The sequence below is a fragment of the Perca flavescens genome, chromosome 8 (assembly GCF_004354835.1).
Source record: "Perca flavescens isolate YP-PL-M2 chromosome 8, PFLA_1.0, whole genome shotgun sequence".
In the NCBI taxonomy this organism is placed as follows: domain Eukaryota; kingdom Metazoa; phylum Chordata; class Actinopteri; order Perciformes; family Percidae; genus Perca; species Perca flavescens.
Genome location: NC_041338.1, coordinates 27,978,722 through 28,001,984, shown reverse-complemented (window position 1 = coordinate 28,001,984; position 23,263 = coordinate 27,978,722). Strand labels below are relative to the sequence as shown.

General features: G+C 41.3%; 1 protein-coding gene across 1 annotated transcript in view; it reads left to right on the top strand.

Moving 5' to 3' along the window:
• The window catches only part of banp (BTG3 associated nuclear protein), a 50,078-nt gene extending 27,400 nt beyond the window's left edge, over positions 1-22,678 (top strand). Inside the window, exons 12-13 of the mRNA XM_028585612.1 lie at positions 13,808-13,948; positions 21,461-22,678. Coding sequence (XP_028441413.1) covers positions 13,808-13,948; positions 21,461-21,577 — 258 coding nt within the window. The 3' untranslated portion in view covers positions 21,578-22,678. The remainder of the gene's footprint in view (positions 1-13,807; positions 13,949-21,460) is intronic.
• Positions 22,679-23,263: the final 585 nt, after the last annotated feature.

Here is a 23,263-nt window from a genome sequence, read left to right as displayed (position 1 = left end):
CCTATTCGATTCAGAAAGTCCCGGATTTGTTTTATTTTTGATTTTATTCCTGATTCTATTTTATTTTCAATTCAATATCACTTAGGTTACTACTACTACTAATTGAGCGTTGCATCAGTTCTGGCAGGCCAGGTAGTCAAGATGCTGCTAAACCGCTATTGGCCAACAACATGGTCATCAGCTGAGCTGCACAGCTGATCTGCATCAGCGCATCAGCTGGTCAACTCTCCTCGCTGCTAAATGGCTACATTCAAACCGGGCGCCCTACTCAAAGCTGCTTCAGTTTGCTTCTAACTGCTTGCTGCTCGCATCTATGCTACCCACCTCCTCCCCGGCTCCACCTTGTCGTGTATAACGTGGCATTTGCTTCTATGTCATCGTTGCTGCTCTGTTCATATGGGGGAATAGTTTAGCTCTCCCCATTCTTAAACTGAGTGAGCATCCCCTAATGCTGCTGCTGCTGTCCCTTGACTCTGCTCTTTCATGGTGCTCATGAAAGGTCAAGGGACTCTTCTGAACAGAGCCATACCGCCAAATTTAATTCGTAATTTATTCAATAAAATGTTCTAAAGCATTTTTATTGTCTGTGTTGGTCTTAACTTAATGGACCAGCGAGAACTACTAGATATGCTAGTTTTCCTAACAACAATTACTTTAGATCATGGAAAATAGAAATGAGTATATTCTGTTTGATTTCGTGCTGTTTAGAAGTCTGCTACTCGCTGTGTTCAATGCTCTGCAGGAGGCCTGTTCCATGCCGTCGTGATGCAACACGAGGGTTTTCTCATGAATCCCATTTCTGAGAACAAAATTTGTTGTGTTTAAGACTTAAGACTCGCTAAAATAAATTTCTTCCCTCTGTGATTATTTGGTCAGGAAATCAATACGTTTCGCAATCACTCGTCGAAAAACCCCTGAATGTGATCGCCTAAATTCTTTCGCTCGCAGCTCGTCAGTCGTGTGTGTCAGTGTTTGAGTAAATCATTTTAAGTTAACTGTTACTAATCATGCTTTGCTCACTGTTGAATAATGCTTCAGGATGAACTTAAAATATGATTTTTTTTTTCAGTAAGAGATTAGTGGGAGGATTTAGGGCATTGAAGGATAAGGGGTCAAACCCCGGCCCCAGTTTTACTGACAAAAGAAATCCAGGTGTCTTTGTAGTTGAGGAGACGGGCTGCCGACTGACCCCTCTGTCTCTGTCCACACATATTGACACTGGAGATTTACTGCATGCAGTGAGTAGCGCAGTGTGCTTAACACATTTCACTATTCACTTTGTTTGTTTCTCTGACTGCTCATGCATGTTTAATATATGTAGTTCAGCTGCAGATGTTTCTGTATCCGCTTCCATCTCGGTCTATGCCAACTTATTCCTGAACTTGGTGCAAATGTGCCAGCTGAAAGTCTGAACAGCCTATAAAAACTCTCATGTAGACGGAAGAGAAGGCAGAACCATGAAACTATAAAATAACTAGTCTTTTACTGCACACCCTGTCTGTCGTAGCCTCTTATCTGGTGCCCTTCTCTCTTTGTGCTATGATCTTACCCTGCACTGATGCAGACCAAATGGAGGATTGTAAGATGAAAGGAGCGACTGATGAGGAGGAGGGAAGAGAGAAAAAAGATGGGGAGAGGAAAGCCAGAAAGGGAGACTGTCTGTCTGAAAGGGATGTTTTGACCCGTTCATGATTGAAAACTGAAACCAGTTAAGCTGTGAATCGGACAAAAACTCATGCATGGTACCAGGTAGAGCTCTCAATCTTCCTCTATCATACCATTCAAATTTAATTTGTAATTTTTTTTTATATTTGAATATTTAAAGGGGTGATAGAATGATTATATAGGGTATTTCACACTGTTCCTTATGGTCTCCTAATGGGGTATGTAACATTGGTTGGACTGAAAATGGCCTGGTTGATATTTTTTTGGCCCTTATGCATCCCTGTGTTTTGGCCCCATTTTCAACAAGAGCCTTTCTTCCAAATATGGTATGCTCATGAATATTTAGATGAGTTGCGCGCTGATTGGTTGAGCGAATCCCCATACACACACATTGGAGATGCGCGCTGATTGGTTGAGCGAATCCCAATACACACACACGTGACAGAATCTCATATTCCAGACACTGTAATGTTTCGTTACCAAATTCTTTACAGGCATATATTTACAGTTTGAATTTCGTCACACCACTTATATAACATCTACCCCAATGTCTTATAAAGCTAACAATGGTGTCAAATTTCAATTTAATGATTTTTTGTGAACACTAGGGGTTTCGTAAACTGCGACTCTCCCTTCAATCCTAGCTATGCGTAGCTACAAATCATGGATAGTTAGCTTCATTTTCGGCATTATTGGAGTATATTTACAGTTTGAATTTCGTCACGCCACTTATATAACCTCCACCCCAAGGTCTTATAAAGCTAAAGCTAACAATGGTGTCCGATTTCAATTTTATAAATTTTTTTGAATTTCAGAGGAATTCTAAGAGGAGGCTAGCTAGCTCTCATTTATAGAGCTCCATCCATCTATCAATGAGACTCGCGGACAAGAGGCGTTTATTTCACCGATCGTTTGTTTAAATAACTCATGTTAGAAAGCAAAGCCGAAACGATTTGTCATAAACTAAGTAACAATAGTGTTAGCCACGATGCTAACAACATTGATAACTAATCCAAACAGTGCTGTCACTACTATTTAAGTGATTTAAAAGCAACCCGTTTCTTGCAGATTGTCACGTTACTGAGAATACAGCTGTTAGAAGGTAAAATATGAAGTCAAAGCTAACTCTGACAGCTGTAGGGCAGCTAACATTAACTTTAGCTGTCTCCATGAAGCTCCCTGCTAAGCTCCTATAACTTGTGACGCAGTTAGGAAACCAGAATGAGCAACTATTGATAACATAAGCATTTTGGCTCGGTGGATGTCGAGTTTAAAGTCATGTTAAAACTATTTCCCATCCTTCTTCCCATTTCCAGCCGCAGCCCGTACTAACATTACTCTGTACGTAGCGTTAGTTCACAATGCCTTGTGTTTCTCACTCCCGTAACTTATTGTTCATCATACGTGAATTGAGAAGAGGGAGGTTAGCTAACGTTAGCCAACCAAAAAAAATCACATTTGAATAGTATTGATTTTTTTACTATTCGACTTTCGGAATTCGTTCCAACAGCCCTAGTACCAAGTGCCACATAAGAAAGGAGGTGGTGCCCTTTGCTAGCTCAAAGGGCTTAGGCAAATACAATGGCCCTCATTTATGAAACGTGCGTACGACCTAAAACAGGCGTACGACGGGCGTACGCGGATTCCTACACAAAGCTCGGCATTTATCAATTTGGACGTGAGCGTAGGCTGCGATCAAATCTCACGTCTGGTCTGAACTCGTGTACGCAAGTTCTCGAGTCAGTGTGGACTTGCGGTGCAGCATATAATCAGTTTAACTGGAGAAGGAGAAGTCATCAGTTGATCACTTATCAGTAATGGCAGATCTGGCTCTTTTAGAGTTCTTTTAGGGTTCTGCACAACATCGCACAGGAAAACACGGTGCCATAAATGTAGCGATGGAGCCAGATGACCCGATGCCCAGAGAGCAGTGTCCAGAACAGCCCCAGGTGGGGGCTATATGAAGGAGACAGGATATTATTCCTCACTTTTAAAAGGTAGCCTATAGTGTTATGTTTGGCAATGATATTCAATACAGGAAACATGACAATGCACAACATTTTTATTTATTCTTCAGGTTTTTGTTTCCAAGTTATTTTGGCTTGTTTTTCCAGCCCCTCTGCTGTCAGGAGACAGGGTCCAGCACGGGGGGGCGGAGGACACGCGCTCTCCCTCAGCTGTTGCCTCGTTCCGACGAACACGAGTAAAATAAAAGACACTGCATAAACTCCGCTACCGTGCGTTTATTTAATTATAGGTACACCGACATGTAGGCCTAATAGATTGCAATAGAAGCCTGTATATTACTATTAGGACTATAGAAAATGTGTCAAGGATGTATAAATTAAATAGGCTAAACTTCAGCTGGAGTCCGATTTACTACGGCAACACTGTTGACCGCATCAGTGATCTCTTTCCATTCCGCATTCTTTCTACAGCCTTTAATACCAGTTTTCAGGCTGCCAAATAGTACACACGTTAGTGCAAATGAACCAGAGATATCAGGGTTTCAATCTCCACCTCTGAAAAGTTCCGCTTCTCAGCCGGATTACGTCTCGCCATGTCGTAAATTGTAGGGGCAAGGCCTCAAAACCCAGAATATATTGGGGCGTGATATTTAAATGACGATCGTTTTCAGCCGCCGCATTTATCAATGTACGACCATTCTTACGCTCGGATTGGTGTGATACGAACTTTTCATGAATCCCACGTGAAGCCTGTCGTAAGATGATTTCTGCGCTCATATCTGCGCTGGTTTCTATGTTAGGTTGATAAATGAGGGCCAATGTGACATCAATGGCTTTGGATGTCCCCCAGCTGTGCTGTCACTGCCCTTTGCAAATATGTAAAAGCTGAAAAGAAACAAAAATAATGTAATAATAAAAGCTACAGAGGAGCAGCATATCCACTGTCGAGTGAGCTCACAGTTTTTAGAGGACTCTCCCTGGCAGAAAGCTGTAAACCAATGGCGTGTCAGTCTACCACATCTCAAGAGACAGCTATAATGCTTTACCCAATTTACTGATCCTCTCATTCGCCTGCATCATTTACCGATGGTGGACCCTGAGTGCCGCCCATCGACATGATTGTCAAGAGCCTGAAGACAAAACACCTCACTCCCTCCTCCTAGTTGAACCTCTGCCACCCCTTCCAGTCACCATGTGTGAGTTGCATCTGTTGGACACTCCTAAGCAGCATTGCTCATGGTCAGTGTGGGAAGTGGGTCACAGAACAGAGAGAAACAGAAAAATACAGGGAGTGTATAGAGGGATGGTGCACAGAGTGTCGAGTGAGTTGATAAAGGAGGCGATGAGAAAAAGGAGGGCCAAACAAGGAAAAGTGAGAGAATGATCAGCTCCTCAATGTCTGTTTCGGTAAATGTCTAGTGTTCTAGGACAGCATCTCTTGATTTGTCATTTCTTCACACAAAGCAAATGCTTGAACAATCTGAAAGGTTAACCTCAGAGAATCAGTGTGTGATTTGAGCTGGAATCAAACTGCTGGCCCGTCGCCCGAGTTACTCAGTTGTCCTATTTATCTCTCTGCTCATGTCGTTTCTAATGTGTAAGTTTTTTTTTTTGGGAGATTCCTGTGATTCACAGTCCGAGGGGAGGGTGAAAGGGAGATGAAAAGATACAAACAAGATGTTTTATGAACAATGCAGGGCTCGACATTAAGGCTTGTCCGCTTGTCCGGGAGAAGTGGATTTTTTGTAGGGCAAGTGGAAGAGAAATTTACTTGTCCCACTGGACAAGTTAAAACTCAAACAAACTAAAATGCCATGTTAGTTCACGTCATATGCCACTCATTACGTCTATGTTACCGATTTGAAACGATAATTTCTTTCCCCCGCAATCTCGGTCAGCTAACGTTAGACCCAGCCCGCTGTTCAGCTCGTTCTCTGTAAGCAATGCAGCATGAAAGCACGGTGAACCTGCCGGTGTTAGTTAGCTAACGTTAGCTTGCTAACTAACTCCGCCTTAACGTTACCTCCTCGTCACATCGTTGACAGAAAAGGAGAGACCCTGTGCTAATACGGCACCGTTGCCTTAACGACCGTTATCTACCGGACCAAATTGCAACGCGGTGCCACTGAAATGCCTGCACTTCTCTCGGATGCTCCGAAAACGGACGTTAGAGGCAAACTCAACATCGCCGCATGTTACGCTAGTTAACACTACACTCAACAGCAAGTAACGTTAGCCTATCGTTAGCTAGCAGCTGGAGTAAACCATTAAAATGCTGAAAGCTAAACTGTGTAAAAGTGTGTCTGTATTTCACTGGAGAGGAACATATGACAGTGTGCCGCTGCTGTCGGAAAAACACAGATGTTGCGTTCACTTGAAATTCGCCCCGCCAGCGTCGTGCTGCATTCAAAGTTGTTGTAAAATACCCTTTTTCCTATCCAGTGGTTGTTTTTGTAACACTAAAAATAAGTTATTGTTGTTACATTTTTAATAAATCATTTAATTTTTCCTTAGCAATAAACAAGCCGTTCTATAATGTCGTTTTTTTTGCTCCTTTTTGAACAAAAATAAAAAAAATATGCAGATTAAATATCAGGTAATAATCAACTGTAAAGTAGCTACACCTTTTTAAAAGGATCCTTTTGGTAAATCAGCCTGTGCCGGGTAGAAATTTGTGAAATTGTATAAGAAAAGTTAACACCAACATTTAGTGGCAAATTCCATTGTTATGTCTACAAAATTATTTTAGATATAGTAGAAGTTCAAGTCACCACTACCTCTGGTCAAAATATTGATTTAGTATCTCAGAATATAAACTAAGAATCTCAAAGTAATGAGAAAATGTCAAATATTGACTGAGAATCTCAATATATTGGCTTAGTATCTCAATATATTAATTTATCTCAAAATATTGACTTAGTATCTCAATATTGACTTAATATCTCACTATATTGTTCAGTATCTCAATATACTGATTTATCTCAAAATATTTACTTAGTATCTCACTATATTGATTTAACTCAAAATATTGACTTAGTATCTCAATATATTGACTTAGTAACTCAGAATATTGACAAAGAATCTCAAACCAATAAGAACATTTAAAATATTGACTTACAATCTCAATATATTGACTCAATATCTCAAAGTATTGACTTAGTATCTCAATATATTGACTAAGTAACTTAGAATATTGACTAGGAATCTGAAAGTAATGACAAACTTTAAAATATTGAATTAGAATCTCAATATATTAACTTCTGCACACCGGCGTGCAACATATTACTTTGTATTATGGAGTCTGGAGATCCTTTTTTCTTGTTGAAGGGGAAATCTATTGTTGGGGCACGTTTGTTTCTATTGTTTCAACAGAATTGTATTAATGTTGATAGTGTTTGGATGCTTTCAATAGTTTGTTCAAATTCTGCATTAGCAAAACACAATTTTTTTTATAAAATGATGAATCTTTACCCGGACAAGTGACTTTTATGCATGGACAAATAAAAAGTAAATGTACTTGTCCGAAGGAAAAGTGCCTCAAAAAGTTAACGTCAAGCCCTGAACAATGTTTAGTGTAAGTGGGTTGTACGTAAGCAGTCAAGGATTTAGAGGTCTAGTGGTGGATCCTGTTTCAAAGGAGTAGTGGTCTGCTTTATGTCCTTGTGGCATCATGGCCTGGAGATAAAGAGCCACAGATCAGGGAATCCAAAGTTTTGAATATGTGCGTAGGTGTGTGTGTGTGTGTTTGCAACTCAGCATTTCGGTGCAGAGGAGGTTACCCCCAGTGGTGTTTTTTCGTTTGTCTTTGTGGGGGGAGGCTAGGGTCGCTGGGCTGCGTGAGTAAAAGGGACCAGATGTTTTAGTTGCATTTCAGCGTGACTCACCATCGGCACAGGCCTGATGCAGCCCTGCTTCACCAGTCCCAGACCTACATTATTCATCAGTTTCAGCTTCTACAGGATCCTCACAGGGACAGCAATTCTTACAGCAATAGTTAGTGCATTTACATGGATTCTAGGTTAATTAAATTGGGTAATACTTGTTTCATGTAAACGGCTCAATCAGGATATTTGACACATAACCAGAACAAACATGGTTTCGTTAACGGAGCTAGATTTCCCATCAGTCTTTCCAATGACTTCTGGCAAACTGCATTTTGGCAGATTTATTTTGTATGCACTCACACAGACCACAAAAAAAGAAAAATGGAGTGAAATGGATGCAGAGTAATGTGTTTGGAAAAAATCAGCATGACTAGAAGTGGGGGAACAATAAAACTTGTTTTTCGTGGAAATTATAGAAAAACAGCTTGCATACGCTGCAACTAAAGGTGTTTTGTAAAATTCAGACCACACATTTTTCTGGACATCAACGTGACCGTTAAATAATTATGCCAGAGAAAGCATCAGCCAGATGGTTGAGATGGATGTTACTTGATAGAGAGTCCTCTGAATGGTTTGTTTTGTTTCCTCTTTTACCAGCACTGACCAGCGTACAGGCAGCAGTAAAAGCGATTGTATCTGATGTGACGTCTCATTGAGTTAAAGACTTCAGTGTTCTACATGCGGGTGTAAGATGACAGATGTCTGTCATGGCAGCTCTGAGACTTGGAAGATACTTGGCTGCTATGTGTCAGTCAAAGGTGCTGATTTCTGGATCCATTGAGTCCTCTCCAAGATATATAATTTGGAGGTAGAGCTGGGCAATACATCAATATTATATCGATATCGTGATATGAGACTAGATATTGTCTTAGATTTTGGATATCTTAATAGGGCATAAGTGTTGTCTTTTTGTGGTTTTTCTATTATTTGCCTTTACCCACTTATTATATCCACATTACTGATGATTATTTATCAAAAATCTCATTGTGTAACTATTTTGTGAAAGCACCATTAGTCAACCCTACAATATTGTTGCGGTATCGATTTTGAGGTATTTGGTCAAAAATATCGTGATCCATATCGCCAAGCCCTATTCGGAGGTTTAGATGTACTGCTTGAAATGTCTTAGGTCATCTGGACGTGTTTCCAAATCATCTTCATTTGTTTTGCATAAGAGAAGGGCCAAAACTAAAAACAGAATAAGATGCATCACTTCAGTTGTGTCGAAAAATTACATTTAATTTAGGAAACGTCTTTATAGATTATGTCTCGATACTAGATTAAATGACTTGTTAAGATTGCTGTTTTGTGCAGTGTGATATTTTGTTAGTTGAGTTTAGCAACCTGTGTACATCAACTTCTCTGGCATCATTGGATTAAACAGGATAATAATAGGAAACACGATAAAGTCATCATCCTAAATCATGAAATTTACCGACGTTGTAAAAATGCCTTCGTAAATTAGCTACGCCAAGTTTGGATTTGCGCTACAGATCAGAGAAAACCTTCAATGGAATTTCCTTTTGTTTTTAAGGGGCCCGACTCTTAAGTACGGCTGCTACTTTTGTCAACAGGTCTCCATTTAATTTACTGGTTGTTGATCAGAATTCAAAACAAGCTGGTTTTGTAATAAAACCTCTCTGAGCTCTGTCTAAATCTGACTCCCAGTGTGCTGATGGGAGTTGTGGAGCAAAGGATGCAAGGGAGGGTTTGATTGGTTGCAGGTGTTGAGCTCTGGTGTAGAAACAGTGTCAGGGTGTGGGTGGAGATGGGAAGCAGCGGGCCAGGCTACGAGGTCAGGAAGATTTATAATATGATGTATTTCAAAGAATATTGTGTCAACAAGAGATAGATATATCAGTAATGTATGGTAATATCACTTGTCAAAAGCCTGAACCTATAACTGCAAATAAGTGAGAACATTCACAAATCCTAGAGGAACAAAGCATGATGCTCTTTGGCTTCTATTTCAACTTCTGAATAGTTCTCAGAGTTAATGCCTGCAGCTAGACGTATTTAGGCCAGTGTGATCATTTTCCCAGTCTTCACTAAACAAGGACTCGTTACAGCCAAGTCACAGCCAGGTCTTAGCCCTCCGTCCACCCCCTCCACCCCACCTACCCACCCGTAGCTAGTGTTTCTGCTTGGACATCTGTCCACTGTTGGCAGTTGCAGATGTTGTTGGCAGCTGTTAAGCTGAGAGGAAGTTCCAGCCACTCCAAAGTCCAAATGTTTCTTTTTTCATTTCCTTTTTTTTTTTTTTTTTTTCTTTTCTCAGATCTGAAAGAAGAGGCGCACAGAAAAAAAAAAAAAACCAGAAAGACAGAGCACGGAAAATTGGATCGTATGGATCTTTGTTTCTTCTAAAAGGAGGATCTTGTGTTATGGGGGATCCCAGTTTGCTTTGATTACAGTGAGGGTGAAGCGAAATCTTTAAAAACATTCTCCGACACAAACGCACACATGCCCACTAAGCGGGTGACTCATAGTATCGTTCGATTCACAGCTGAGTTTAACCGAGACCTCCTGTGAGCCTGAGAATTGATACCAGCCTGCACCATGTATGTGCTTTGTGGAAGCAGCTTTTCTGATTGATGCATTATTCTGAGACTGGTTACCAAGAATAGAAGTTTAACTAGTTTCAAATTACGTGAGAAGAAAAGTATGTTTTCTCAGACAAGCATAAATGAGGGCTGGGTAACAAAGTCTTGTTCATCCAATTATTACTTGTCTTTTAGTCTTGAAACCATGAATATTTTTTGCATTAAGCTGTTGTTGTTCACTTTTGTGTCTCTGCTCTCCCATTGCCGTGTCCTGGATCCATTACCGAAAGCATTACAGCATCAGCAAACGATTCCCATCCCCCCTTTTTTTCTCAAGGCAATGGCAGCTAGCAAAGCCTGCAGAGGATTTAAGATGCGCTTTTCTCTCCAGTACCGTGCTGCAGTATCACGGCCCTTTAATCCTGTTTGTCTGCGCTGCTCTTTGGACCTTCAGCATGGGGGTAGCCTGCCAGCCAGCACTTATTATTTAAGGGTCCCAATCCCTAAAACTTTAGGGTCAACAGTAACTCAACAGTAAGTCAAATCTAATATATTGGGCTGCATTGTAAGTGAGTCATTGCAGCTCTTTAGGCAATCAAGGCAAGACTGTAAAGTTTTCCCAGTGTCGGGGGACTTGTCTGCTCCAAGAAAGCCCTCTCAAACATTTCTCACCTTGTTGTATAACGTATTAGTTTCTACTAACAATCTTAGTTGTTGTTCAAGCAGAATAACTTTCTACCGCCTAAAACCTTTCCTTGAAATCATTTTGTGATTATTTTTGTTTTTGCATCATTGCCAAACAACTTAATGATGATTATGTCCTATTAGCTGAATGAGGAGTAATTATCATCAGTACTCGCAGAATCACGTAATCGTGCTCAATAGAGTTTTACATGAAATGAAATGAAATTATAGACAACAAATCAGAAATGCATGCTATAGGGGGACAAAATATTACACTACAAGACAAATGTATCCTCGGAGTACACTTTCCTGGCAACTTCCATGAAGAGGATGTACGTCTCTTCAGCATAGATTTCTCTTTTGAATGTTTTCGACTGAGTCATACTTTGAAGCCAAGTATTGACCGTATTACACCCTACTAGTGGGGAGGAGTTGCTCTGACAAAGCGAGTCGTGGGACAGGATGTGGACCCGAGAAGTTCCTGTGTAATTGCTGCAGAGATCTCACACACCGTTCCAACTCTGTAAATGCTTTTGTGAGCCTCTGTCTGCTGCTCCTCACAGCTGAGAATTCAAACTGCTCTCAAATGGAGGCTGTGAATCTAATTGAGTGAGACAAGTGTTTACGATCTCAAGTATCCGACATAGAATCTCTTGATCTGCGGCAATTATACAATTTCAGTACAGACACACGATCATGCTTGGCTTTACATACACGCACATACGTTCACATACAAACGACTGCAGACAGATGCACACTTGGCAGAAGCTGTGTTTGATTCCTATTAAGAGAACAGTGTGATGAAGTGTAGGGGATAAGGATGGATCTATATAGATGTCTGCCATGAAGTAACACTTGACAGCTGTTAATACATTTGGGTTCTCGCTGTTCTCAATCAGCTGACTGATTGAGCATTGTTTTTATGGATTTAGTCTCTGTGGGATGACTACTTTCAAGCATGTATATGCATAGGAATAGTTCAACATTTGTCAATTTTGGAAAATATGCTCATTCACTGGCACCAAGCACCAGTTAGACAGAGCCAAGCTAGCTATTTCTGCCTGCTCCCAGTCTTTATGCGAAGTTAAGCTAACTGGCTGCTAGCTCCAGCTATATATTCATTGCCCAGACATAAGAGTGGTATCGATCTTCTGCTAACTATCTGCAAGAAAACAAATAGGCATATTTCCCGACATATCAAACTATTCCTTTAACTGGGTCATTATTGTTTACACCAACCCTCCAGGCTAATGCCCAAATTGATCAGGAAGGTTTTATGGGTCCATAAAACACAGAGCTTCATTTGACCCAGCTCTAACGGTCTTCTGCTACAACAACAAGTCTAGCTCACTCAGCCTCGATCTGTGTCGATGCTCGAAGCGTCCTGGTTGTCTGATCGGGTGAGTCAGGCAGAATTCTTACTCCTAATAACTTCCATCGGGCTGTCTCGGCCTGGCACATTATGGTGATGAGGCGGCAGATTGTGTGGTGAAACTGGCAGAGTCTATTAGATGACGAGGCAAGTCGGCGGGTTGAGTGGGGGAGGGGTTTAACTGAACCTTTGGGGCCCGTCACTAACTCAGAACTTCAAAGCAAAGGCTGGACTAAGGGTTGGGATGCAGTGTGGGACTCCGGGATTGGAAGGGTTAGGGGGCAACAAACATCATCTGTAATTGAGGTTTGTGAGGTTTTGGTTTTTCTGCAGGCTTGCATATTCTCCCTTTTTTAAATTTTTAGTGTCTGCTGAGCATGTCCCAGCCAGTCCCCGGTACCAAGTGCAGCAGGAAGAGGACTGAGCTGGAGACAGAAACCTCACATAACATCGCAGAGAACGCACACAAAGACAACATACTGTACATGTGAAACCTGCAAGACGGGGAACACTGAAAGTGGCCTCTGTTCAGTCCAAGGCCATGACACTGGGAAACATATAAATGAGACCATGCTGTAGAAATGCCTTTTATTTCAAACCAGTAACACCCCCCCGCACCCCACCACCACCTTTCTTGTTGGAAAGCTCTTTGCCACACTCGAGGGTAGTAGCGTTGTATCCGACCCCCGTCTGATTAAAATTAACATAAAGGGGATTGAATGTCTCCCTCCCTATGTTCTGTGTCTGTGTTGACAGGATGATTGTATGTTAATTTGTATGTCTGTTGTCACATGGGAGTTATGCTGTCCAAATTAACAGCAGTTTGCTGTATGTGTGTGTAACCCTAACGAACACGCACACACAGACACACAGACATATAAGCTGTCCTTTTATGTGTTTGTGGTCACAGTCTATCTATAGGAATGGCCTCCACAAACTATAGGAATACCCAACAACACTCCAGCTGAGCTGCTCTGTAATTAGTGCGTCGAAACCACAGAGCTCTAATGTTGCCTGGCTGACTTTCAACGCTGTGGGAGTTTAGGATCCCCCTGCGATGTCTCACTCTCCGTTCTCTGCCAATTTCCCTTATTTCTTTGTCTAAATATGACTTAAATTAAATGAACCCCAAATAAAAAAAATGAATCGTTAACTAGCGTGTCATGTTATGGAGCCTAAGAAAACAAAACTTGGGGGAAAAAATATAATTGAATTGAATGGACCATAAAGTTCCTCTCCAACTCAATGTATAAACAGAGCACGGGATGAGAAGCAGTGAGAACAGCAGGACATAAACGTTTGTTTACGTCACTCAGATTCCGCCACCTGACTCTTTCCTTGCCACAGTGTTATTTGTTGTGTTTGTGTGACACCATGCTTGTACACACCGATTGTAGTGAATAAAAGAACATATACACATCAGATAGGACATAAATGTGGCTCGCTGCTGTTTGTTTTTATTGGTTTCTTGTTCCAATGGTTTGTGCTGTAGATCATTGCGGAGCCAGCCTGATTGTTGCTTTTTAAACTCCGCTGGATGAAGCTGATGAAGGGAGTTTCATTCGGGATCTGTTGCACTTTTATGTGGAAGTGTGAGAAGATTGATTGGTGATGATCATTTTGGGAATGGATTGAAAAACGTCAGTTATGGTTGACTAATGTTTTTGTCCTCTCCGGCCTTGTCTGTCCTAGGTTTTGCGTGGGGCTCAGCTCATAGCGGTGGCATCGGCTGATGGCGGGGCCGCAGCAGTTGAGGGCTCCCCCCTCCCCCCTGACATCCAAGTGCAGTACGTCCAACTAGCCCCCGTCACAGATCACACAGCCACCGTACAGGTAAAAAACACACACACACACACACACACACACACACACACACACACACAAAACAAACTCTTCCAGGCTCCTGTACACGTGTACACAGACACAGATTGTTTGTTACTGGCTAGCATTCCAAGAGCTGTAAGTACACATCTATTGTGTGAGGTGAAACAGACCCTGGTACTAATCTAAATCAGTCCCACTACACATGTTTGTTTTTTAAAATAATAAATATCTGTTGCTCACCTCTTTTCCTCCATCAGAAGTACATATTTTAGATCAGGAATCAGTCCGTCAGCGATGCCATTAATTATGCTGAGTACTCGGTGCTCGGCCAGAAGATACAAATCCCAGGATTTTGCTTATTTTAGTACTCTGATGTGTAGAAGTAACAGAGATTAAAGGTGCAGCTGGTGAGTCTTATAAAACTTAACTTATGTCATATTTGCTGAAACTAACCCCATGTTCCAGCAGAACTATATGAAGTTCATTTAAAAAAAATCTGTCTCCTCTGGCACCACCTACAGCCTGTAGTGCGATTTGCAAAAATCCCTGCTCCCTGTTCAGATCCTCCAATCAGGGCCAGGGGGGCTGTCTAACTGCATGTACACGCATTCATTCTCCCTTGTGGGGGGAGGGGCTTAGGAGACCGTATTGGGCTTTAGTGGAAAGGGGGAGGGACTGAGAAGTTGTCAATGTTCACATTTTTGGGCTAAGTCCTGGATCTTCACAATCCTACCTACAGCACCTTTAACTAAAAATGTAATTTTTAATGTAATGAAAATCTCTCTCTCTCTTTTTTTTTTTTTTATATTTCTCTGCAAAGTCACTCTACATGTGTAAAATCAGACAGAAAAGGTGCTAGGAAGTTGGAGGAGTATATCTTTCTGATGTTAATTTGAAAGTTTATTTGATAAATTAACTGGATAATGTCATGCTACTATAGGGTTATGTTATATTAGTTATAAATATTTAAGCTTCCTTCCTCACTAGTCTAGTCTTGAATGTCAAATGGAAGTAAATAAACCGTACGTACTCAGCTCTCTCTTGTGAAGATACATTTATGTACATTTTCAGCTAATTCCAAACATTGGCCTTCCAAACAAACAACAAAACACCACACCACTTCAAGACATAAACAGTTGATACAGATTGAAAAGGAATTTGATTCAACTTGCAGAAACTATCCACTGTCCTCCAAAGCTCAGCCTCTAACATCAGCCTCCTTGGAACTTATAGTTTGCTTAAAGTCACGTACACAATCTTGTGCCTTAGATTTTTCAAAACGGAATCATACTCTTTTTACCAGAGTTGCTAATTGTTTCTACTGGTGACTCAACCAGAAAAATACCATGCCCAGCCCAGTGTTGAAAATACTTAGATGGCAAGTAACTTCACATTGCCTGTCGCCCATTTTTTTCAGCTGTACAGCCATTCACTTGGAACAGCGGATCATTGCGCTTGTGTAAAAGCCCTCAAGCCCTTTTTTTGTGCTTAAAGGGATACGCCACCGTTTGTTGAAATAGGGCTTATCATGGTCTCCCCTAGCTGTAGATATGTGGGCCAACGCATTTTCTGTGCATGCATTGTTTTAGTCCGGTGCAACACCGGCAGCACCGCCGCTAGTTAGCTTAGCGTAGTGAATGGAATCCTATGTTGCCGGTTAGCATGTTGTGAGTAAAAGTGAGCCAACAAAAGACAAAAAAACAACCTAATTACTTGCAGAAGTGTCAAAAGTATTCACATTCATTACTCAAGTAGAAGTATAGATACTAGGGTGTGAAAAGTATCAACTCAAGCTTTTTACTCAAGTAAAAGTGTAAAAGTACTGGTTTCAAAACTACTTAAAGTATAAAAGTAAAAGTAATGTAAGGGGAAAAAATGCCATTAAGGACAAAAAGCTTAACCCGCCGCACAGGAGCCTATAGTGCACTACCCCACCTCCACAAAAAAAAAAATTCTAAAGGCTATAATGACTATAATGTTATATTAAAATCATACGTGCAAACTCAGAAGGGCTGAAAAAGGTGACACATCTCTTCTGTGTTTTTCAGACAACGACAGCTACAGTCTGGTGTTACAATCCTACACAGTAAAATACAGACACACTTTTACACCGTTTAGCTGTCAGCATTTTAACCGTGTTTACTCCAGCTGCTAGCTAACGGTAGGCCAACGTTACCTGCTGTCGAGTGTAGTGTTAACTAGCGTCGCGTGCTGCGATGTTTCACGTCCGTTTTCGGAGCATCAGAGAGAAGCGCAGTCATTTAAGTGGCACCTAAATAAGGCACCGGAATGGATCGCGTTCAAACCAGTAGGGTGTCGGAATGGTATATGTTTATACTTCTCACCCAACCACAATCAAATTCACTCTATCCGGATTGTGCGATTTATCTGGATAGTTTTTTTTTTTTTGTAAAAACAATGACAAGCTGGAATGAAAACAAGCCGAACTGAAATAGGAGTAACAAGGCTATTTTTTAAAATGTAAGTAGAAGTAACAAGTCTGCTGTAAAATAATTACTCCAGTCAAGTATAGATACCCCAAATTTCTACTTAAGTAAGTTAACAAAGTATTTGTACTTTGTTACTTGACACCTCTGATTACTTGCACTGCGACAAAAAATGCGTTGGCCCACCTATCTACAGCCAGGGTAGCCCGTGATAAGCACTATTTCAACAAACGGTGGCGTATTCCTTTAAGGAAACTGCTGCAGCGCAAGTTAGGAAAATATGTGGGAACAATGTAATCTAAAAAGTGTCACAGTTTCAGAAGTGGCGATTAAGAGAGAAAGTATTTTCACTTAATCGCCAGTTCTGAAATCTGTGACTTTTTTTTTTTTTCTACAGCTGAAAATGCATGCTCTTTTAAGGGGTGGTTATTTTTTATTTTTTTTTTTTTTTTTTTTTACTTAATAATTTAGCTCCAGCCCCCTAAATAATGAAAACAGAGTTCATCTTTTATATCCTTTATTATATATTTTACCAATTCTAGGAGTCCATACATGTCTTCTTCTCTTGTGTAATTTTTCTATTCTTCTTTCTTTTCCTTCTCGTGAGAAATTAGGAGCTGACTAGCTGCCAAAGTTTCTGGTTGTTGGGGCTGACACCTGCCCTCTTTTGTGCTATTATGGTTTGATCAGCTTCATAATGAGGCAGAATAAATCCTGTAATATTTCACTCATAATTACTGTAATGTTGAAATGGAAACATAAGTGATGACTTTTATTGCAATTTAGCTAAACTACTTGCAGGCACAATGGGCCTCCTTTTCTCCTGTCATAATTTTGCTCAGCTTTCAGTCATTATGACGGTTGTTTGGACAAACAGTAATTTAAAATAATAAAGGGGAGTGGATGGAGTGTTACAAGGAGAAGGGTAGTAATTGGTAGATATGCCTATAATACCTTGAAGATTGTGCTTTTTGAGCAATAACCACATGTGGAATCGGGATGGTTACCAGGCACCCGGCATAGTGGCCTTTGAAGTGGTCATTTTGACTCTGCGAGGAATCTAAAAGAACCACACTTTTCCGTTGTTCTCTCTGCTTTTTGTTTTAACCAAATATGTTGAACATCACATTTTCTCCCTACTGCTTCTTTCCCTCAAGTCCCATGCTAAAACGGGTGCCCTCTAGTCCTGCTGTGAGTCTTTGTTGTGTTGTTTCAGTATAAACAGAGAGAACTTCAAAGGATTTATGGCTGTGTAAAAGGGCAATCCTATCCTGATATGGATCTCCCTACAGACGCCCACGCACCAGGTTTTTGGAATTTTAAAGTTCAGACTTTGCTCTTGTTGTCTTTTTGTTGTCTGTAGTTGTCTAGGTAATTGGTTCCTTGCCCCTGTGAGCATTAAAGTGATTAGGCATCCTATATTGATGAATTGTTTTGGGTGTGGATTATACTCAAGCTGATAGACTCCAGCAAGCATACAAAATGATTGCCACGTACACTGTATTCCAAGGTCTGTACTCCATGTTGCTTGGCGTAGCGAGCAATCAAATGGTTTGTTTACTCAAGTGATTCGTTTGAATGGATTTTTTTTTTTAGATCTAAAAAGAGATATTTATTTTCTTAATGTTTGATTGTACACAGATCTTGACAGAAATCAACAAAGTACGCAGAGATCTGATCAGTCGTCGGCATTCTGTGCGGTGGAGTTTGGGTTCAGTAAGAGCGCAGGGACATACTCAAGGACCGAATCAAACCGATTGTTAACAATGTGGTGTTTATTTATCAAACGATATTCAAACTCGTCAAAAGCAGATTTTCATTAGGCATCAGTACAAAAATATTGTACGTGCCAAGAAAATAGGTTGGGTGCTAAGATACACCAAGTATGTTCAAGTAGACCTTTTCTTTTAATTTTCCTTTTTTTTTTTAAGTGTGCCTTGAAGGATTTTACAGAGTAAGGCCGGTTACACACTGCCTGCGTGGCGTTTCTGTTGCTTTTCAGCTGCATGTCAGCTGCGTGGATTTTTGGTCTTTGCACAGCAGAAACATGTCTGACGCGGTGCTTCTTTTGCTAGCCTTGTCTGGACACGTATGTTTCCCGTTGATAAAATGAAATACAATGTTAACCCTTGTGTTGTCTTCCCGTCAACCTTTTCGACATTTTTTATGCCTTTTTGTTTGTTTTTGCTTTCTCCAACGTTTTAAATTGTAAAATTTTTCTTCTACACATTTTCAGCGCTTATTTCTACGTCCCATATTTTCTGATATAAAACAAAAATTGAAAACGGGTCAATGTGACCCGAAGTCAACACAAGGTTTATTAAACATAAATATGTACTGATTTGATGCAGTATTGATGGCAAAATGGGCTACAGAATATTTCGTTCTGTATTGACAGGTGCAATATTAGAAGATTGATTTTAAATTTTTTTTTTTAAATTACATTTATCTCAAAACCAAGAGACTTTCAAACATCAACCTGTCATTTATTAATATGTATTCGTGTCTAAACGACATACAAACATCTGAACCTATTCTATTTTGCCTGGAAACGCTTCATATTTCCAGCAGGCACGCATTTTCGAAACATGCGTGTCACGCAGGCAGTTTGTTAGCTCGTTGCCGTTGCCTCGGGCTTCCTTTGTGTTGGAATTTTAAACTCTGGTTGATTTCTGAGGACTATGGTTAACTGCTCCTCAGATCTCTGCAGGGTAAATCCAGACAGCTAGCTAGACTATCTGTCCAATCTGAGTTTTCTGTTGCACGACTAAAACAACTTTTAAACGTACATATATTCCAACAAAACAAGTTCCTTCCGAGGCTATTTTGCAGCGGTACCACAGCTTTTCTCCAGTGCTTAGCACCGCCCAAGACGATTGTGATTGGTTTATAGAAATGCCAATAAACCAGAGCATGTTTTCCTCCCATCCCCGAATGCTATGTGGAGTAGCCAGACCCTCCTCCAGCTCGCTTTGGAGAAGGGTCTGGCAAAGCGAGACCAGAACCTACCAAACTCTATCCAAACAATAATCAATCAAAGGACAAAATATGTAATGCAATACAATTAAAACACAAGGAAGGAAATAAGGACACAGAATAGCATTGACCAGTTGCAACTACAACAAAAAGTAAAACTTTATTGTAAGACACATTGCAAAGAGCCACGGAGTAAAGTAGCCCATGTGGGTCTGGTACATGCTGGGTTATTATCACAGTTGGGTTTTGATGTCCTAGCGTGTAAACATCGCTGGCTTTCAGTTCAAAGTTCAGAGGAAGGTTAGCGCTGGTCTTTCCCCCTTTTTCTGAAAAGTGTTGAATTGAGAAAATTGCTCTCATCTGTTTCCAGTCATATGGTAGCATTTATGCAAGTTCTTGAAAAATTACTTAGGCTTTTGTATTCATTTATCTCTGCATTTCCCCTCTCTTATTATTAAATAGTTTCCATTACCCAAACTAGATGCTAGATAGCTCACCTGGTAGAGCAGGCGCCAATATATAGAGGTTTATTCCTTGTTGCAGCGGCCGTGGGTTCGACTCCGACCTGCGGCCCTTTGCTGCATGTCATTCCCTCTCTCTCCTCCCTTTCATGTCTATATCTGTCCGATGAAAATAAAGGCCTAAAATTCCCCAAAAAACATCTTTCCCATGACATGATGCTTTTTGGATGCTTTTATATAGGCCTCAGTGGTCCCCTAATACTGTATCTGAAGACTCTTTCCCGAAATTCAGCCTTGGTGCAGAATTACAGCCACTAGAGCCAGTCTGTAGCTTTAAATGCTAATGAGGAGGCGAGGGGGGGCCTTGACCAACTGCCACTTTGCTCGTTTGAAAGCCATGATGTCTCTCTCTCTCATGGGTGGGCCAAAGCAGAGAAAGGGGAGGTAACCTTGCTCCTTATGACCTCATAAGGAGAAGATTCCAGATCAGCCCATCTGAGCTTTCATTTTCTCAAAGGCAGAGCAGGATACCCAGGGCTCGGTTTAAACCTATCGCCATTCCCAGCAACTGGGGGACCGTAGGCAGGCTGGGGGAACTCATATTAATGTGAAAAAAAACTCATAAAGTGAAATGTTCATGCCATGGGACCTTTTAAGCTAGATGAATTAGGGGGCAACACACTGTGATTTTTTTGTTGTTGTTTGCATTCCAAGGGGCATTTCAGCAAATTGGTAATAATCTGTGGCTGAATTTTGACACAACATGGTTTACCTCCTGCTCTGGTGTAAGGATTTAACCACACTTCTAACAAATATGCCAGAATAGTTTCTGATGCATACAATTCAAAGCAATGGATCCATTATCTTTGAGTATTTCCAAATGGAGAACAAGGCCCGTAGTGAGACAGTTCAACATGTCCAATGTTTGAAATGCTCAGTGAAAAAAAAAAAAAAACCCATGGCTCCGTATGAGTTTTACTTGGCCTCTTTAAGGCCAGTGGTAACAGCATGTCAGCCTCATGTGTTGTTGTTGCACTGTGTGTGCTGCTGTGGTGCAGCTGTGCTCCACTCAGTGCTGTTGTCTAGTGACAGGCATGTTGGGCTGGAGGGAGGATTACATGCTGCAGGTGTGTTTGAGGGAACCTTTGGCGCGCATTCGAGGAAGGAGTGAGTCACTCTTCATGGTCCTCATCCAGGACTGAGTCATGAACCTCTCATCTTTTGAGGTTGTTTTTTTACCCACACAATACCTTGCTCTGTCTGACACCGACCATAGAGACAGTCAGAGAGCATTAAAATACAAATGGCTCATCACTTGTCAAGTCTCTCTCCACCTGTCGCTCTGCCTCCTTTTCTCGGCCCTTCCACCGACTGTCTTCTTCTTTCTTCTCTCTGATATATCTCTTCTCTAATCTCTCTTGTCATTCCTCTGCTCCTTCTATCTTTAGTCCATTCACAGTGTCTCCCACAATGACACATGGGCAGGGGCTACAATATGGTTTGGTCCCCATCTGTTAGTCAGGAAACACACTTGTGTTGCAGCTTTTTCTAATTACACTGATTAGCTCAAGCAGGACCAGATCTTGCAGTCTTCCCGTTTGTTACCGCTTCCCTCTCCTCTCTTTCATGTGTCCCAGGCTGCCGAGCTGGCCCCTGCCCTGCAGACGGACATGGAGGTGAAAGAGGCCATCCAGGGTGCCATCCAGGGAGAGAACGGCGAAGTGGTCCAGATCGTCACCTCTGTGGCCACCTGAGAGCCCTGCCTGGTTCCCCGCAGCCCCGAACTCTGCTCCACAGCGCATGGCCTGACGAGTCTCCGAGGTCGACAAATGCACACAGTCTGATAAACAGTGGAGTCAGACAGCATTTTTAATAAATATGTCTATTCTGTAGGTCACTGGTGAAACACAGGGAAAAAGAAATTTTTTTTTTGTTTGTTTGTTTCCCCTGCAAATTCCTCAATTCCTTGCCAACCAGATGTCACCATGTGGAAATGTTCACAGAGAACTTGAAAAGACTGTGATACTCCAAAATCAGCTGTGGCCTCTCTGGTGTTTTCATCACCATGAGGACCTGGCCCACCGCAGAATACACAATGGGATTATTGTCTATCCAGGGAGGATGCTGCTTATGCAGACCATCACCCTGCCACTTCATCAGCACACACGCTTGTTTACATCAACTTTGGAAAATAGTGCCGTTATTTGGAATTGAGCTGCTTGGCTGACCCCGAAAACCCCCACGAGTGTTTGAAAACCCCCTGAATCCCACCTCAAACAGCCAGTACTGTGCTCCTTTTCTCGTCCATTTCTTGTCACGGTGGACTGCAGTGGAAAGTAGCTTCAGCTCCGCACAGCTTCTCTTGGTTGTGATTAATTTGGTTTCCTGTCACTCTCCATGATTTAGTCCACACTATGTCTGCCGGCTGTGAGCCCTGCCTTCCTTTACTTAGCTCTTGTTGTTTTCATATTGCTTTTGCCGCACCGCTTTGTTCGTATGTTTGTACGTTTTGATTTATCTCATTGTTACATGCCGAAATTTCTGGGGAGCCTTAATTTTGGAGGTACAAGACCATGAACTAGAAGAGATGGTGCCAGTGGTAGACAGTACAAGTTGCTTGTAGAAAACCAAGGAGACCTTGAAGTTGTTTATTCCTCCCAGTTTTGTCTGTGAAAGATACATTCATGTGAATAAAACATGTTTGTGGTTGCCATAAAAGTGTGTTTTTATTTTGGTTTCTCTCTGTATTTTCTCTTTATTTCCAGCGACCGTGGTCATCAAAATGGCTTCAAAGATTTCCAAGACATGACTTTGCTTTCATCCACTGCAAATAAACAATTGAAGAGAGCATGAAATGATAGTTTGGTTTTGAGGTCTTGTTTCATGCTGCGCTAATGTATTTACTATTTTTGAAGTAAATATGTATCATGTCAACTTCAATAACCATAGGATTAGGCTACTGTAATGTCAGCAGTCCTGACCGAATAGACTTTTAAACTAAGCTTTTACATGGTCTTGACAAGGTTTTTGTCAAAAGACTAATCTACTGGCCTCATTATGGCAGTGTCTGAACTGTACTTACATTTCCTTTCAAATCCACTCTGAGCTCACTGCATGGTTACGCTTTTCTGTCCGTAAAGACCCATAGAATGTGTTGTGTTGTACTGATGCTCTGCTAATGATGAATATCTCTGCAGTCAGCAACAAAAGAGATAAGCGAGACACACTGAGGCTGTGTGTTGGTTTGGGGGAAGTTTCCCATGCTCAGTGTGATGTAATGGTGTATTTTGGAGTCGGGGGGAAGAACCAGGCGACAAAATGAACTTGATAAAACAACATCCACAGTCTTGGCTGCTTCCTCTTGTTTCCTTTCAGTCTGTTGTTGCTGTCTCTGACCCCCTTTACACTGCCTCTTCATCTTGTCCGTTCCCCTCATCGGG